Source organism: Amblyomma americanum, chromosome 5 (genome assembly GCF_052857255.1).
Source record: "Amblyomma americanum isolate KBUSLIRL-KWMA chromosome 5, ASM5285725v1, whole genome shotgun sequence".
In the NCBI taxonomy this organism is placed as follows: Eukaryota; Metazoa; Arthropoda; class Arachnida; order Ixodida; family Ixodidae; genus Amblyomma; species Amblyomma americanum.
In genome coordinates this window covers 105,980,315-105,998,592 of record NC_135501.1, presented here as the reverse complement: position 1 = coordinate 105,998,592, position 18,278 = coordinate 105,980,315, and the positions used below count along the sequence as shown (strand labels likewise).

The 18,278-nt window shown below is 44.5% G+C and overlaps 1 protein-coding gene across 1 annotated transcript in view; it reads left to right on the top strand.

Moving 5' to 3' along the window:
• Positions 1 to 18,278, top strand: part of LOC144134085 (multidrug resistance-associated protein 1-like) — a 54,165-nt gene that overhangs the window by 25,429 nt on the left and 10,458 nt on the right. The window contains exons 10-15 of the mRNA XM_077667071.1: positions 1,152 to 1,319; positions 5,944 to 6,125; positions 11,617 to 11,753; positions 13,122 to 13,432; positions 16,594 to 16,935; positions 18,013 to 18,114. Of these exons, the coding sequence (XP_077523197.1) occupies positions 1,152 to 1,319; positions 5,944 to 6,125; positions 11,617 to 11,753; positions 13,122 to 13,432; positions 16,594 to 16,935; positions 18,013 to 18,114 (1,242 nt within the window). The remainder of the gene's footprint in view (positions 1 to 1,151; positions 1,320 to 5,943; positions 6,126 to 11,616; positions 11,754 to 13,121; positions 13,433 to 16,593; positions 16,936 to 18,012; positions 18,115 to 18,278) is intronic.

Below are 18,278 nucleotides of genomic sequence, written 5' to 3'. Positions count from 1 at the left end.
ATTTTTCCTATTTAGACGAGTTACATGCACTGGAGAGTTTGCTTTGCCTGCAAGTTTCTCTAAAGGGCATGTATTTTGTGCGATGCTGCCTAAATAAGTTGGGCCACAGCGCCGAGAGGAACCGCACATTCTAAATTATAAAATGTGAAGTGGTTATGAATTACGGTGGGCTACACGACCCTAAATATTTAAGAGCCTAGCGGTGATAGTTAAGAAGTTATCTATTCAATATTAGTTAGCCAGGATGGTTGTTAGCACGTATTAGCTGTATCCTGATGCACCGCACGGCTGAAAACGCTATGTCTAGAAAAGCACACTTCTAACTAAAAAACCTATATTTAAAAATTGTGTACATTCTTAGGTGGAACACCCTGTATATCGGGACATATAACATGTGCTGCATACGAGGCTGATTAGGTTAGATGATAGGTTCTCTACATCATCTAGCGTAGCAAAGAGGACTAAGCGAGCAACAAATTGCCGCAGTGTCATTTTGGGGGCTTCTACAAGAGCTTCAGTTGAAAAAAAAAGAAGGGCAGGAAAAACTTGGAGTAAAACATCATCAATCATAAGAGCAATTCGTACGAATATTTCTGCGGCAGTTCCATAGCCTTTCATGAGTGTATCTGCTAACATTTCCCTTTGCTAACCGATCAGCCACCACAACATAGCGTGAGCAAGTACGCTCCCCGTCAAAAGTATACAGACCAAGAGGTTTGCCTTTGGGGCCCGCAGCATGCGTCGCTATGCATCCTCAGTGACCGTAATCTCTCGAAAAAGGAATGGCTTTCCGTGCTCAATGCTGCCAAGGTTTGGACTGCTTGATATATGTACGTGGTTTCTGCAAAATAAACTAGTTGTTAGGGGTCATAGTCCTGTTGTCTTCCGTACGTATGTGTGCATGTGTGTGTGCGCGCGCGCGCGCGCGTGTGTGCATGTGTGTGTATGTGTTTGTTTGTTTGTTTGCTCGCGTGTGTGTCGTTTCTGGCGCCTTTAAATTACAGAGCTCAATTATCAACTATCCCAAAAAGTTCTCCTATGCTTTATGTTCTAGGGAGCCACGCTAAACAGCTTAGAAGCCAACCGCATGGGCTGTATACTTTTGACGGGGACTCTACATACCCGATGTCGCGTTTTGTCTTGAATCGCAGGGGGCGACGCTGAGTGGTGGACAAAAGCAGAGGATTGCCCTCGCTCGGGCAGCTTACTGTGAGAGCAGCGTCTACCTTCTGGACGACACCCTCAGCGCGCTGGACGTCCACGTCGCTTCTAGGGTGTTCGAACGAGTGATCGGAAAGAAAGGAATCCTGCGGAAAAAGGTGATTGAATGGTGCATTAGGCTGCCGAGGCTTGCTTAATTTGCCTCACTGGCAGTTGATGTCAGTCCATCTAAGACGCCCACACTTTCAGACCCTGAAAATATTGTAATCTGGTACTTAGGAAGCGCTGATACTTACTTTTAGAGTTCCCTGCAGCTGCTTTAAACAAATGTTATGAATTAATCTATGAATTTACTGCCGTTATAAAGATTTAAAGACTGAGACAATGAATTACTCAAAGCAGAGGCAAAACTTCACTTCGGATAATGCATGGCTTCTCAAAAACAGTTCGGCGAAAAGCTGGTTCTCCGCGGCGGCATTCCCACTGTTGTCTGACTTTCCCAGCACTCAGGAAATCCGGTAGCACACGCTTAGCAGAAGGCGGCTCCGTCGACTGTTCCGTCGCGGCACATTGGGCTGACAAGATACATGTTACTCTCTAACCCTTTCGATACCCTCGAACAAGTGCTACAATTCTTACGAACGAGTGGCGCACATCTAAGAGGCGAACACAAGAAAACGATGAAGAAAGAGCGACGTTCTTAACAATAGCAATGCTCGAGCACTCCCAGAAAAAACTTCTAAAAATGCCATAATCAGCGAGAAGCCAGGATATCTGCGATCTTTAACGTGCACTGATATCGCACAAGACGCTCATGTGCAGTGCTATGTCAGTGTAGGTTAAAGGTCTCTAGTCGGCTGAAATTTGTCCGGAGCGCTCCACACCGGCGGCTCTATCTCTTTCTTCTTTCAATTTTCTTCTTTCTCTCTTAACGGTGCTATGGACGTGTCCACCGAGACTTGAGACAATTACTGCGCTTTTAAAATCCTCGAAACCAATTTTAATTTTGCACCGAGGAGTGACAGTCACTGCACCTTTCCTTTGCTTAGAAAGTAATTTTCATGTGGCGATGATGTTCGGTTTGACTACGTCGCCCAACGACTTCGCGTTCCACCTCACGCATGGCTAAACATTTCGGTGGCCGATGTTTCTTACGCTCAATAGCATGTCGAATCTAGACAGGTGACGCGATCTATCCGATGGGCCCACACCTGCCACGGCAAAGGAGCGGCACTCCTCGTGCGGCCCCGGCTCTGAGCCGCAAGACGAAGCCGCCAAGGGTGCGTAAGGTGCGCTCGGCATAGTCACGTGGCCTTGCTTCAACACCATCGTCAGCACGGATACCAGCAAGACATTTATGAACCCGATATGGGCTTACCACGTGTACCATAGCTGAGGGCGCATGACACACTGTGGGGCGAAAGGGACCCTCGGCCACATAAATTGGCAGTGCCCTAATGCTCCCAGGGCGGGCAAAAATATTCATAGTAGAGAAGTCTGGGAGGCACTGCTAAGAAGCCCGGACCCTCAGCTCCAGCGCACCACCATCCATCTGACGGAAGAGGCTGCTACCAGTCAAGGACTGCCAGCCAGCCTCTAACCGCGGACGCGGAGCTCACCGTCTCCTAGGGCTGCGTGCCGGGGGCGGGGAGAAACGTCTTTCCTGGTGGAAATAAAAGTTGTTCAATAAAATAAATAAATAAAATTGTGCATGGAACGCAAACGCAAAATGTAGCACTTGCGAAAATTTGTCTTTTAATAGACAGCAAGGACAACAACGTGGAATTGATTCGGTCATTGCAGGCAACAGCTGAGCAAATGGCGAGGATTAGTTTGGTATCAGACCACCATCATGGACTTCGAGAAAATCCAGGCTTTTTTGTGAGAAAGATAGCTTACCCAGCGCCACATGTGAAATGAAAGAAAAGTGAGAAGAAAAAGTTGGACGTTCTCATACCCTAGGTATATAAAAGAGGACTTGGTATCCCGCTCAGCGCCGGAACACAACGACTACTCGACATACGCAGTACTGCAGACGAAATTAGGGAAGGCCATTCGATTTCGCAGAGGATACGGCTATCAGGAATCAGGACCGGAAGGGACATACTGGATAGACTAGGGCTTTCATGCGTTTTGTTCTGCGGAAGACAGAAAGGACCTAGAAGACCAGCTTAGGAGCAAGATCGGGATGTTGCCCCTTCCGAGAACTATGCACCCGGAATTACATAAGGAAGGAAAAAAGACTAGAGAACGCAATCAAGAGAACGTGGGGCGGGATGGGAGAAGCAATTAATGAGGGCGTAGCAGGACCGATAACTGGATATCAACCATAGCATGCGCAGATGCGCAAGAGAAATTAGTTAATGGGGCGTCCATTTGATGCCAGGAAATCGCCCGAGTGGAAGAGGCGGCGACTACTTTGGGGATGGTTTCCCCGAAGGTATTGTGTTTAATTATGACCTGCCAGACTTCATGTCAAATCTATACCAGAGGAAGTATTGGTAAGCACGCAAGCAGAACAATTAAAACTATAAAAGATACAGACGTTAAAGCCACAGTCATATGGACGCCAGAACACTCTGGGGATGTTGAAGGCTATTACCCCGGTTCCCCCAACATTCGCAGGAACATAACTTTTAAGACTGTTCTTAAGCTGCAGCGAATTAATTCATTAGAGATTAGCAAGGAAAGTACGCATACGTCGAACCACACAATAATTTAAGCTGAGAGCAAGGGGTCATCCTAAGAAAATTACCATCAAATACTTATATAAACGAAGTCAAATTAAGCTATAGGTACGTTTCCCAATTCGTACGACCCGCATTTCGCCTTCTGCGGTGAAGTGGGTAACTTGTATCGCAAGTTATGGGCATGCCATAATTATTCAGGTACTCCAAATATCAATGTTCGAACAATTGAGGAGTGGTAGGCTGCGCTGTCCAGCTCACATTTAGAAGACCAGCTTTCGCTGGTGAACCGGGCAAGAGCGGCGGCAACTGCCAATAAGCTCCTGGAATGAGGGCCCACCCAACTAACAGAGATTTCCTCTATGAATTAAACGCTTTCCTTTTCTCTCTCTCTCTTTATAACGCTAAACAAATAATTAGCTGCTAGCAGCATTATACGCAACCAGCAAACTTGAGCGTTGTCGACGTAACACGTTTTCTGACAGGTGCCATGTTTTGGGCATGTGATAGCTGGCGTGTTGGCACGCTGTAACAAAGCAAAACGCCATCTGGAAGGCAGATTCCACGGGAAGGTCCTGGAGGGTAGCACGCCACCTGCCACCTTTTACCATTGTCAGGTGGCGTGCGAAGAGCTGCGCTCAAACTTCGCATTACTGACTACCGTTACTTACTATCAGTTTTTTTATACATCCACCCTAAGTGAGGCTTTGAAACAGGGAATGTCAAAGATCTCTGCCATTAACAGCGTTTCACCACGCGCCTCCTGTCTGAGCCACAAAAAAGACGAAGCTGGCCCGGGCGATTGAGGAGCCTTCGGGCGGCGCTGCTTCCTTGCTTTGACGGATGACGTGAGGACCGTCGCGGGTGACTCATTGTAATAGCAAAACGCCCTTATGATCGGCGATGTCAGTGCACATTGAATAGCGGGAAGTTGTTTAAAATAAACTGCAATCATTCACCGCGGCAAATATTTCTCCCTCTCTTTTCATCTCCTTTATTCCTCCCCCATGTCGTCGTTGAGGCGTCCGCCGAGTGCGAAAAAATGCGTGCATCTGTTCTTCAAAAAAGGTGGGGTGTCTTCTTAATCACATTCTTAAAGAAGAAAATGCGATGGCATTGGAATTCGGCTCACCCCTCAAAAAAAAAAAATCCAAAAATTTTGTAAGCAGGTCCACACCACCCAGTGGCTTAGTCAGTAGATTAGGGTAGATTAGTGGAGTTTATTTGAAGGATTATAATCGGTTAGTAGAGATTTTCGGGTGTTTAAGATGAACTGTAGGGCATTATTCTGTGGGTTAAAGAGGATTAGTGAGTCGGATTAGTATAATCACACATGATTAGCCAATGGAAGGTACTCGTGCATTTTAGTCCTCAGATTTTCAAATTTGGCGGCAGTGGTGACGTCTTGACCTCCGCACCAATCAGAAAATTTGTATAGAAACCAGGTGGTTTTTGCCAGGCGACAATCTAAATGCTATCGCATTAAATAATTCTATCTGTGCCCTCGCATTTATTTCTTTCCAGTCCAAAACAATACTTAAGTTTTGTTTTACTCGACACAGTAAACCTGTACGTCAATCGCGGCTGCTGCTTAGCGCGATTGCCCGGGATTCAAGTTCGGCTACGGCGGCCGCATGTTCCTGGGTCGATCGACAAGGACGCCCGTGGGCTGCGTCCGTGGGCTGCGTTTTGCAAGGAACACCAAGGCATATAGAAATCAACGCAGAGCCCTTTACCATGGCCAGGTCCCGGCCCCTCGTGGTAGATTCAATAATAGCATATCACTGACTAATCTTTGCTTTCTCAAGGCGTACAAGCGTTCGTGTTTTCGTTTTCTTGAAAATCGACAGAACAGTAACTACTTGCTTCAGTTACCATATTCTGTGCATAAAGACGTCAAGCAATAGCACGTGCATCTACTTTAACGAACACACTTTTTAAAATTCTATTTCAGCTGCTAACAGTGCCTAGTTCAGCCACTCTTTAACATGCCACACTCCGATAACACATAAGAGACGTTTGAATTTCCTGCAATAAAACAAGAAGAAAAATATTTCTTTGCTCAGTATGATTTTTGCCACACTGTGTGTTTCAGACACGAATCGTCGTGTGTAATCAGAATCGCTATCTGGAACAAATGGACAATGTTCTCCTAGTGGCCAAAAAGCGGGTTCTTTCTTTCGCAAGTTTTGCGGAAATGGTAAAAGATTCCATGGGCTCCATGGCCATTCAACTTTACGGCAAAGAAGACAGAGAAATGGAACAGCCATCCATGAGGTAAGTTCCAGGACTCAGCCTGAGGACTTTATCATTGCTATCATCAGTTTCAGGACACGCGCTTTCCTCGATCCATTAGAGAATAATAAAATGATAGCAGCACTGGTTTGTCTCGTTGACAGCTTGATATCACAGCATTACGTGCGTTCACGCTCAGCAGAGCTGTAAATGTGCTGCTAAGCATAATGTTACTATGGTTTTCTGGTAGCTTTTCAACAGAGGCAGAACGCAGAATGTTCCCCAGCAAAATATTAATGCGCCGCGGGGAACTACACAATTGATCTTAGCCCATAATAGGCCGACAACCACTCTGCTCACAAGCAGTGTGGCTTTTCGGTAGCTAGGGCACCTAAAAAATAAGTAGTAGATAAATATTTTGTTATATTATCCAAACACCTGATTTATACGGGTAATTTTGTTTAAAAAAGCATTCATTAACGATAAATTATATCATGTAATCAGTGGTCTGAGCAGAGATAAAATTTTTGGTAGTTATATCGAAACATATTATTGGAACTCAGCAGCACAAAGTTGTAGTAGGCAGGAGTAACCTTCTACTCGACAGCGCGGAGGCAACCAGGTGCCGAATATCAAGAACATTGCCGCGGGTAATTATGCTGCAAAGTTCCGTTAAGTTTGTCACTCATATTCTTATAGCTGTATATGAAAGCCACAATTAGGGGCAGATTAGAATATAGGCAAGGCTTTCCTGTTTTATGGTCGACGTGACTACATTGCTGTTAATGATCTCAAGCTGACAAATGTTTTGAAGAAGATTCAAGACTGCTCTCCACAATACAGACTGCTAATCTTCAAAGCTGATCACTATGATTAAAAGAGCGTGGCCATTAACGACAGTCACTGTGGCCGCGACGATTGCCAAGTGAATGTTGAGTTGTTGATGTCTTTTTGGTGTAGATTTAGTTTTCATGTAGTTGTAGTTTTAGGTGTTTTTTTCCACAGAAAAAAAAATAGAATTTAATTTCCCCGAATTTCTATCGTGTTGTTTTGGCGGCTTGTCCTGTGCTTCTCAAAATACGAGCCTGAAGTATCTCTTCTCACCCTTTAAACTTTAGAAACACAACTCAAGAAGACGAGAACGCAACTGCTGGCCGAGTGACACAGGACGAAGTAGAAGTATCAAAAATGGTATGTTTGGTACCTCATTTTCCATCTCTCTTGTCAAGACGAACCCACCAAGAAATAACCGGTGTTGAACCACTGACCTCGCTCCGAATTAACAATTTAGTGCTAACGTGATTAGCTCGTTTAAAATAACGTACACATTCTTTGGAGGTCCCAGAAGCCATAGTGGTTATCTGGAAAAGAATGGCAGACCAATGTCTATTGGTGCTTTTGTGGACGGCCATTTCCTCACATCTACAGAAACGTTTTTTAGTGGACGACTATTGCTGGAAATAAAAAAAAACATTACATAATCAATAATGCTGGAAAACAGTCATTGCATTTTAAATGGGCCAGAATTACTGGCCTTTTGTCTCTGTGTCGAAAGCGATTTGCCACAGTATTTCTGAAAAAAATTTCGCCTATGTGACTGCTTTCCTTTTTTCCCACGTAAGTGCGAAACTAAGCCTGAAAACATACAAACAAAGCTTAGTTCTCTTTCTTGATACAAAAACTTACTTGAGCAATGTAGAAACGTGGTGCCCTTCAGCGGAATTTTTGTGCATTCCTCATTTCATTACTTTCGCCAGAAAGGCTGTTTTTCATCAATTTTTTTAAAACAGAAAGCTTACTCGACATTCGTGAGCAGTACAAAATGCTTCATAGGCTGCCTAGGATATGTACTACTTTGTAAAAATGTGCTAATCCTAAACGAACCCAATAGCTCACTGAAAAGAATTCGGAGTTACAAAAAAGGGCGCTTTCGCGGGTATTGCGCCTTCAATTTTATATTGACGTGTTCTAGGCAGGAATGCGTATTCGGCTCATTACAGAGGTAGTGTTATTTTAATTACGCTGACGGACGTTTATCGGAATGAATTTCGCACATTCAGGTGCTCATGCTCCCAACATCCCTGATCGTAACCGCCACCAGTGTTGCTCACGTTCTGTGATAACCCCTGCAGGGACTCTCGCTGTATCAAATGAGTCCAGCATCCAGCTGAGTGCGCAAAAATCGCGTCTTGTCACCGCTTTCTTCTGCCTTCTCTTGGCTCCTTCCACCTGCCGCTTGGAGCCTCCATTTTTCGCCAGGCTTCTGAAATACATAGTAGCAGTTTACGTCTTATACATCAAGTGCCGTACGGCAGCTGTAAAGTTACGGAGTAGGCCAATTTCCGTAATAGTGGTGCGTCCAGCATAATCAGGTGCTGAGGCGCGTTGTTGTAGTTAATATTCTAATAATAAGATTTGGTCTATACTCCGTGTTTAACAAACTAAATTCACCGCCCTAGCAAACATGAACATCACGGACGTATGGACTATCTGCCAGGAGGTTTTTTTTTTTTTTCAACCGATGATTAATCAAATCTTAAGTACGCTTTCTGAAGCCGCGTACTAGTTGACAATTATCGATAGGCCCGCAAGTAGCGAAACGGGTGGTTATTGCCAGGACTCTCGGTGCATGTGAACCAATCTACCTCAATGGTAAAAATACACAGCGTATCACATCCAACTTGCTGCAGCTACCAAAAGGTTGCTTCAAAGTCGACCATCCACTAGTGTAATTATGATTGCAATGATAATATTGGTTAAATGGAAAGTTTACATGACTGAATGATTAAATAATGCGATTAATTAAATAATTAGGCAATTACTTTCGCTGATTACTCCGAGTAAATAAAGAACTGATGAATTACTAGTAATTTCCCCAGATTAGAGCAAACAATCAAATAGGAATGAAATGAATTGGTTAAAAATCGATAAAGCAATTTATTATTGTATGAATATTAAATTAATAAACTTGATGATATCAAATAAAATAAAGTACAGGTGCCCACAAAAGATTTCGGAACGCCGTAATCACGAAAAACGTCGATTTCCTAGCTGTCTAGAAGCACAGCCACGTTCTGAGGGTTGCATTCAGAAGGTCGCCCTGTGAACTACAAAGCATACCCTTCAGTTCATGGCTGCCTGCTTAGGCTGACGAGTAATTAGGCTTTGTTGTAATTTTCGTCTTCCGAAAACCTCTGTGGGCGCCTGACTAGAGTAATAATGAACTACTTAATTGTATGCTCAATTTATTTGCTTAAATATTTAACTAATTAAAATATTAACAGAATCAATTAATTACATAAATAAGTAACAAAGGAGGAACAGAACTCGAAATGTTTTCAAAATTCCACACGTAAGGAGACTTAGGTGCACCTTTAGATTTTGCGCTTTACTGCGGCGTTGTTGTGCAGTTGGTGCCATTTGAGCAACACTCACTTTGCAACGACTTCTTCAACAGATCTTTATTGCTCTTCCGGCGTTAGCGCATCTGATCTTGCCGAAACCGAGCCCGCGTATTGTTCTCATGTGTTAAGCAATTGCTGGAGTGCAGGTGCTGCGAGAAGTACCACCCGCGAAATGAACTGCTAGCTGTAGGTTTGCAACACGACCAGATTTGCTACACAACCGGTGGAACAGGGCGCCGACATTCGATTTTGTTACCGAACCGCATTATTCAGTCCGTATGCTGACACTAAGTTCAAATGGGCACTTAATCAGGTAGAAAGCTCATCTCTTAGAAAACACATTCTGCGGATCTTAGGTTCCACTTCAAATGCAGAACACTAAACTGTTGGCGTGTGCCCTTTAGGAACTGGCGAAAGCGAGCCAGCCATGTACAGGGTGTTTCACCTAAGGTTTTGCACCGGAATACAGCTAAGAAGTGCTAACTAGCAGGCTGGTTAACTAATATTGAAAGGTTAACTTTTTAACTATTACTGTTTGGCTCCTTAACTATTCAGAGGCGTGTAGCCCACCGTATGTAATGTCCACATCAGTTTTTAGAATTTCGAAAACGCTTTTGCCCTCGGTGCTGATATCCAGCAAATTTTGGCCATTTCGACGAGTTACATGCACTGGAGGTGTTGCTTTGCCTGCGAGCTTCTCGAAAGGGCCTGTATTTTAACGGGATGTAGCCATTATTTGTTGCACCCTCAGCGCCGAGGGTAACCGCGTTTTCCAAATTCTAAAAATTGATGTGGATATTAGTTACGGTGTGTTACATGCCTCTCAGTAATTAAGAAGCCTAAGAGCAATAGTTTAAAAATTAACTATTCAATATTACTTAACCAACCTGCTAATTAGACGTCTTAGTTTTACTCTGATGTGCGACACGTCCGCCTCTCAGTAATTAATGAGCCTAACAGCAATACTTAAAAAATAACTATTCAATATTAGTTAACCAGCCTGCTAATGAGACGTCTTAGTTGTATTCTGATGTGCGACACGTCTGAAAATGCTATGCAGAAAAAAAGCCTATATATAAAAATTGCGCAAAGTCTTACGTGAAACACCCTGTATAGTGCAGTGACATTCAGCTGGAGCAATCACCGAACGTGATGCCCTTAAACTTAAAGAAATGCTTCTAGCTTAAAATGAAAGATGCTCCGATGGAAATCCATGAGATTGATTACTATCGTATTGCCTATGTAATGAGCCGTATTTTGCAGTTTTATGCACGCGTCCTGTTCTGCTGGTTTTTCTACCTGGCGCTGTAAAGGCTGAAAATCGCAATTTATCGCAACTTGAGTTATTTTTTTCCAAGCTTAATTTTAATCGGTTCAGGTTGAGCTTTTTTTATCAAGTAGTACTATCCAAGAGAGCCAACGAAGTTTTTTATATTACTCACAAACGTCTAGCTCGTTTTTAGACAAAATTTCAAAATTGGTACTTTTTAGGCTAAAATAGCGAACTAGAAATGTGTACAAAATTTGTTTGCTGAAAATTACCTAATTGATGGGAAAATACAGTGCTGATGAAATGCTGACGATAATTCTTGAGCATAAAGAAAATTTCGCGAAATTTTTGTCAGGCCTAGTTTTTCACTGTTCCGTAAAATTCAAAGGGATGAATACCATAAAAAATTTTCTACAGTGCGACAAAAAGCCTCAAAAATTTCCGCAAGAAATTGGAGAGGACCTAGCGCAGTCTGGTGCGTTTGACGCGGAGTAACGCAAGATTAAGCTCATGGTACGGTTTCCGTGAGACCTCAAGGCCGAAGCTAGTGGTATAGTTCTGGACCACAAATATTCTACCACATTCCATCCTTGCAGAAAAGAAGCCCCCGTGATTCAGTACCGATTGCTTTCCTATCGCATGTTGCCTGAAGCATTCGAAGCCGAACACAACTAAAAGTCTGGGTAATGTGAGCACATCGTAACTTTCAGAGTTTATTGCTTCAGAAAGCAGCTCAGTCTCTCACGCTGTACACGTTTTAGTGCAGCCGTACAGAATATTTAGTATCGCTTGTTTCATAGGGCAGCATGGACCTGTTTTTCTCTCTGGCTCGGATCTGCGGCCCTTCCGCCGCTTTCAGCGCGCTATGCTTCGCTGGACGGGCAGCTGTAGTCGGCACCTATATCGTGTGGATCAAATACTGGACTGATGCTAACGCTCGCCAAGACTTCAGGCCAATGTGGGTGATTGGACTCGGAGCACTCTGCCTGTCGGATGGTGAGCAAACTCCGTTCGCTGCAAGTTTCCCCTTTCAGTTTAAATAGGTGCTTTTTTGTAAATAGGGAAAAGCAACTTCTCCTTCTATGCGCATTCTACGCGGTTAGATGTAACAGGGTTGACTGCGATCTTTACTGAGAAGTTGGTTGGGTAAAGTACATCGAGATGCACCACGCGCTCCTGTGGAAGTAATTTCTAGCTTAAAGTACGTGTTTAGAACCGTGGACAGTCGATTTCAATAGGACGGCAGCTCTTAATCACAGCGCCTATTTTCTGTGTTGACATCCATGATTAGCGCCTGATCACCAAACCGAATAGTGCATCATCACCCTAATCGAAGCAAGTTGCATTTACCATTCCGGGGACTCGGTTGCAGTCCATGTGGCTGCTCACCGTTTATTTCGCGCGCCATCTTGATGCATTTGATCAGCAATGCGTGGAAGCACGCCTCTGACCGGAGTGCGATATTAACTTCTCCCGGCTATTGTGATTGTTCGTTTCGCATGTTGCTCTAACCTAGTCCCCTCTCTCCCTATAATATATCTTCATCTCTAACACTTCGCGAGAGACAAGACGCTATATTCAGGGGTCAAATTACACTGCTATTTAACTAAAAAATTTCTGGGCGAGTTTACATCATTGGTGTCAAATGCATATTGATACACGCTGTCCTGATAAGCTGCGTCATGAGCTCTTTACAAACCTGTTGTCCCGGGTGTGCCAGCTACATTCGCGAGTTGGTGTGCGTGAGCACGGCGACTGAGCACGACCCTGTACCTAGTGTCCCGATACTCGAGTAGCTGAAAAAAGCAGGCAGCTGGCAATTCGCTCTGTGCATCACTCGTTACAACTGGGCAGCTCACGCAGTATTGTGACGGGATGTTTACAACAAGTGTGATCTGGGGCCTTCAGCAAACAGAGGGGCAACGATTTCTATGCAAACTGTGCACTTCACCGATGCTCTGCCCGCAGCAGGTAAATGTTGCTCAGCGGGACACTACCACACCGACGTCGTCACAGAGCGGCGAATGCTTTCTTTATGCTTTGGTTGAAACTTTTAAGAATGCTCTAAATTAAGGGTGTAAACCTTTAGTGTGGTTTGCGTATCGCAGAATCACCCAGGCGTGAGCGCAATTTTTAGCGAACTATCTATAGGCGCACCTAGATAGCATATAGGGGCGACAAATATTGCCGCGTGCCCATATGACCGTGTTACAGTGAGGGGAAACATAGAGACTGGTGGTAACGAAAATCAATGTGAATGAATTGCGTAGATATCTAATGCAGAACACTCTTGACTTATTCGTCACACTATACCACTGAGACTCAAAAATCTTAGACGTATACAAATGTTTTTTTTTTTTGCAGTCTTCTTGGGCTGGCTGGGTGCACTGTCTTTAGCAGTGGGCCTTCGAAACCTCTCCACCCGTATGCACGAGGCGATGATCCGGCGAGTGCTGGGCAGCCCAGTGGGCTTCTTCGACGCCACACCCCGAGGACGCGTGCTGAATCGTTTCTCGGCTGACATCGACAACATAGAGAACCGTTTTTTTCTCGCGGCTAAGCAGGTCATCGAAACACTCATGATTGGTGCGGCGAGGATAGCAGTGACTGGTCTCCTGTCGCCAGCAGCGGGCTTCGTGGCAGCTTCCACTACCGCCATTTTCCTTTTCTTAGTCGTAGGTGGCTTGTTCCTTCAACTTGAACATTTGATGAACTGCCCTGAAGTCCGTAAGGTTTATGGTTTATGGGGTTTAACGCCCCAAAGCGACTAAGGCTATAAGGGACGCCGTAGTGAAGGACTCCTGAAATTTCGAGCACCTGGGGTTCTTTAACGTGCACTGACATCGCACAGTACACGGGCCTCTAGAATTTCGCCTCCATCGAAATTCGACCGCCGCGGCCGGGATCAAACCCGCGTCTTTCGGGCCAGCAGCCGAGTGCCATAACCACTCAGCCACCGCAGCGGCTCTTGAGTTCATAAGGATAGAAAGGTGCTGTGAGGAAGATGACATTACTTTGCCTTCATTACAACGTGAAACCATCCTTCATGCTTCCAATCTTTTCTGGCTGTACGTAGACGGGTTCTGAAGAGGCTAAAATTTCTTATTTGCTGACTGTTGAGAGTGCTCGATTTGTTTATCGGCTGTTCGGCTTTTGTTAGCTGCTTCTTGAGAGGCAACAGGTAAATTGGTCGCTAAGAGACAAATAATAAGAGTTTTTAATCTGTCCCGCCTTGCGCCCAGCATGCATCACCACAGTGAGAGTCAACTAAAAACCTGCCGATCACAACCAAAATAGGTAGCAAAAATTCTCATACCGCCTACTCGTGCTCAACTAGCTGGCAGCGCCTTCGACTGTCAACCGGCTGTTCCCCTGCTATATTCACCGTTTAAACTTTTTTCTTTTCTAGGACATTGTTATCAATGTTAAATTAAGTTAACAAGAGTATCACTAAGGGGATAGGTGTTGGCCTTATACTCACTCAGCGTTTAATTAGCAGCTGCATACAGCTTCCCTACCGTATCCTGCATATTGACTGCAGTGACGTTTTTATAATATGCGCTCGTACTTGATTTCTACTTAAATTGCTTCGACGCGAGTTTGTGAGATAGTGTCTGTTTCCTTTTTGTTTGTTATGCTCGCTTACAACTTGCCAACCCCTGTTCGAAATTCTTATTAAGAGTTGGGTTCTTGAGATTTTTTTTCCTTTCGCTGTTTTCACTATTTCTCGCCAGCCTGCTCGTTGCCACCCTTCACATTGAAGTCGCCATCAGTACAGCGAACTGTGATTTTAGTTTGTTCATTTTTAGATTCCACGTCTTAATAGAAGTTTTCACCAGCCTGATCATCTAGACTGGACGTAGGCGCGTAGGCTTGCACCACCTTCAGCTTGTACCTCTTATTAAGCCTAATTATGATAGCTGCCACCCTTCGTTAATACTATAGAGCTCCTCTACGTTGCCAGCTATATCCTGATTGATGAAGAATCCCACATCTAGCTCTCGTTTATCAGCTAATCTGCGATAGCACAGTATGTGCCAATTCTTTTGTACTGTATACGCCTCACCTGTCCTCCTAACTTCATTAAGCATTATGACACCCCATTTAATGCCCGCTAGTTCCTCCAACAGCACTGCTAGGTTCGCCTCACTAGATAAGGTTCTAACTTTAAACTTTGACAGGTTGAGATTCCAATGGCGGCCTGTCCGGAGCCAGAGATTCTTAGCAGCCTTCGATGCGTCACAGGTCTGACCGCCGCCTTGGTCAGTTGCTCCGCAGCCGCTGGGGACTCCGGCCCATTGTTAATTGGTTTGTTCATAGATGGTTGTGGCCAAGTAGTTCACAAGGATGACCATATCCTGTTCTTGTGAGGGAGTGCGTTGCCGGTACTGCTCACCAAGGTCAGGCCGCAGCCCAGGCCTTCTCATGCAATTCCGTCGAGATGAGGGTTTTTTTTTTTCAAATCCAGTGGAGAATTGCGCGGCACCGGGATTCGAAACCTGGTCCTCCTGCACGCGAGGCGGACGCTCTACCTCTACGCTATTGCTGCTGGCGGTGGTGTAGTATGCATAGTATTTGCTCTTTAATGCCCATGAAACAATGAATGTCCACAGCAAAAATTACTCAGAATAAAAACTTTGTAACCTGGAAAGGTGGCACAGATGTCTCGATATGCGCATTTAATTACGTGGAAGTGGGTAATGGGGCTGGGCTGGAAGATTAAAATGCGCCAAGAAATTTTATAGATTGTGGTCATTCGGCTAAGCATCTAAAATGTTGATTAAAGCAATTTCGCTGGAAAATGCGGATACAATGAAAAAAGTTGAGACATCCAGAAAATATGAATCATGGAAATGAAAGGGGTGCCCTTTTTTCTAGTTTTTAAGTGCTCTGGAGCGAGGCACATCTGTCTGTAGGAAAAAGATGAATGTCGAGCTCTGGGGCTGGAAAACAGTTTAAACTTGCTGCCTCTATCCGAGCTTTAGTGATCGAAAAAAAAAACCCTTGAAGTTTTCTTTGTGAAAGGATTCTGGGGGTCTTATATGGTAAAAAGTCCCTCCCACAAACAATGCTTTGTCTCAGTGCCTTTCGATGGCTGCGCCTTTCATATCGTAGGCGAAGAGCGACACTACATGCGAGGTAAAAGCCTTTATATCCTCGTCAGGCTCCGCGAACATTATACTGCGCACTTGTCCTTTACGGATGCTTTATAAAACATCACGTTCGCAGACTAAGAGAGCCATGGGAAGCCAGAAAGCATTCAATGAGCTCGCATGTAGTCATATTTTCTACGTGTAAAGCGATAGGGGCACTCTCAGCAGCCTGCCAAGTTGGTTGATTGGTCTAAACCGCATTTCCGCTCCCATCGACCAAACAGCTACCAAGTCTCTCAACATTTTTCATTAGATTTCTTGAAATTTTGAATTAAGTGCGCATTCTGTCTTGCATTCAACTAAATATATGACGTAAACTCTTCTTGCATGGTTGTCTAGGCGCAGAGGCCCACAGCAGAAAGCACGGAGAAAACTCACAAGGGAGGAACTGTTGGGCCTACAGGTGCCAGATTTTGTAAACACATTCACTGAACCGCCGAGGCTTCGGATATGTATTAACGTTAACGCTGACAAGACAAATGTTTTTTCGAGTCTTGTGAGGTTATTGCAGGCGGGTGCTACGAATTGCACGGTGGAAAAACAATGAACCCAGGAAAGCACGTTTACAGAATACGGCTATGGCCATTGTACCTGGGCTTGAGAACGAGTGTGTGCTCTTTTACGTAATGTATCAAGTGCGCGGCTCCTTGTGACCCGTCCAGAGAACTTTGCATTATTTGCAGGCAATGGTAGCCAAGGCTTCCAACGCGGCCAGGCGCCTGGAAAGCGTCGAGCGTTCGCACCTTCTTCAGAAGGCAGCCGAGACTCGTGACTCCTTGAGCGTTGTACGCTCGTTCCGTGTGGAGAAGCTCTTCTGCCAGCAGTTCTACCGGCTCGCGGACGTTGAGATGCGGGCCCTGCTGGCACTCTTCGACTGCTTACGGCATGTCCGCTTCCTCGGAGGGCTGTGCGGCTTCTTGGTCATACTGTCTGCCGTGGTCTTCGCTCTGCTGGCGTCCGGACACGGCGGAGACTTGCATGCCGACGGGAGCGCAGTGGGACTTGCCCTAAACTCATCTATGGGGGTGAGTTCACGGCCGGTATTGTTTAAAGCACTGCCGGATATCTCAGCAATGTGAAGAAAGTAGCTTCTCAGTGACCTATTACCTTTATTAGGCGGGCTTCGAAAATAGGTGAAGGAAATTCGTCTAAATTGCTGTACTAATTGTAGTAATCCTATTTCGCAGTAAACATAGCTGAATAACGAAATACATATTTACAAACTGTGAAAGCATATCTAGCTGTAGGTATGAAACACAAAATTTCAGATTGGACTAGTACTGAATGCTGAAGATTTGATTGCGGTGAAAGGACTGAAATTTCTCGAATGCTGTAGGTGTTTCAAACCAAGACATCCGAAACCACAGCGAGTGGCGCATCGCACCGCAATAGTCATTTACGATGGCTATTTGCATTACTATATCTGTATAGTTCTTCTAACGCAGGACGAGAAAGCTAGCCTAAGTTCTCATGAACCCAGATATTTAATGATGAATTCTGCTTCCATATATTAATGCACGACATTTACGGCCAAATATTTTAAAGACTGAAAATTGTGATACTTTTGCGAAATATTTAAGGCAATGGTCCATTATTCTGATATGTAGCAAACCTTTCTTTTAAACTGCTTCCAGCGATTGCATTGAACAGTTGACCGCCGTAGAAAACCAATGGGTATTTCTTTTGATGATAGGTGAAACTTTTATAAAAAAATATGCAAGGCTGTCGTCGGGTGATCTGCGGATATATTGATCGCTATAGTGAAATCTTACATTATATGAAAAAATTGCGTTCAAAAACGGTTTCCCGCACAAAATTGCTTTTGTCCAAAATGGCTGGGTGCGTGGAACCCGCCATGAAATAGTGATATTTATGATAGCAATTCAAGTGAAATATGAATCCCTTTTCTTGCATGTTTAGTACTCTCTGAGCAGGAGACTAAGAACGAAAAGTTTTATGCCACCACTCCTACGAGTTAGTGAGTGAGTGAGTGAGTGAGTGAGTGAGCCAGTCAGTCAGTAAATTTTATGAAACATCAGTTAAAGAGGAAACTTCATTGATGCGCGACTGTGAATTCAGTGCAACTTTTGATATTTTTTCAGATTTCTTTGCTCATCATAGGATCTACAATAAGCGTCTTCGTCTTCACGCTAACATTTGTATCCTTCGAACGCTGCCTTGAATACACTCGGCTGCCTGCGGAGGTAAGTTTGTGTGAGCAAGCTTAGGTCTCTGCTAATAAGACCCTGACAAGTGTGCGGTTCCTCAAGCCCACATTGCACTTACACCAGTCAGTACATGTTAGAGGGCATGTACAGTCACGGCCATAATAATACAAAGTACGCTTCGGCGATCAAACTGCTCTCGT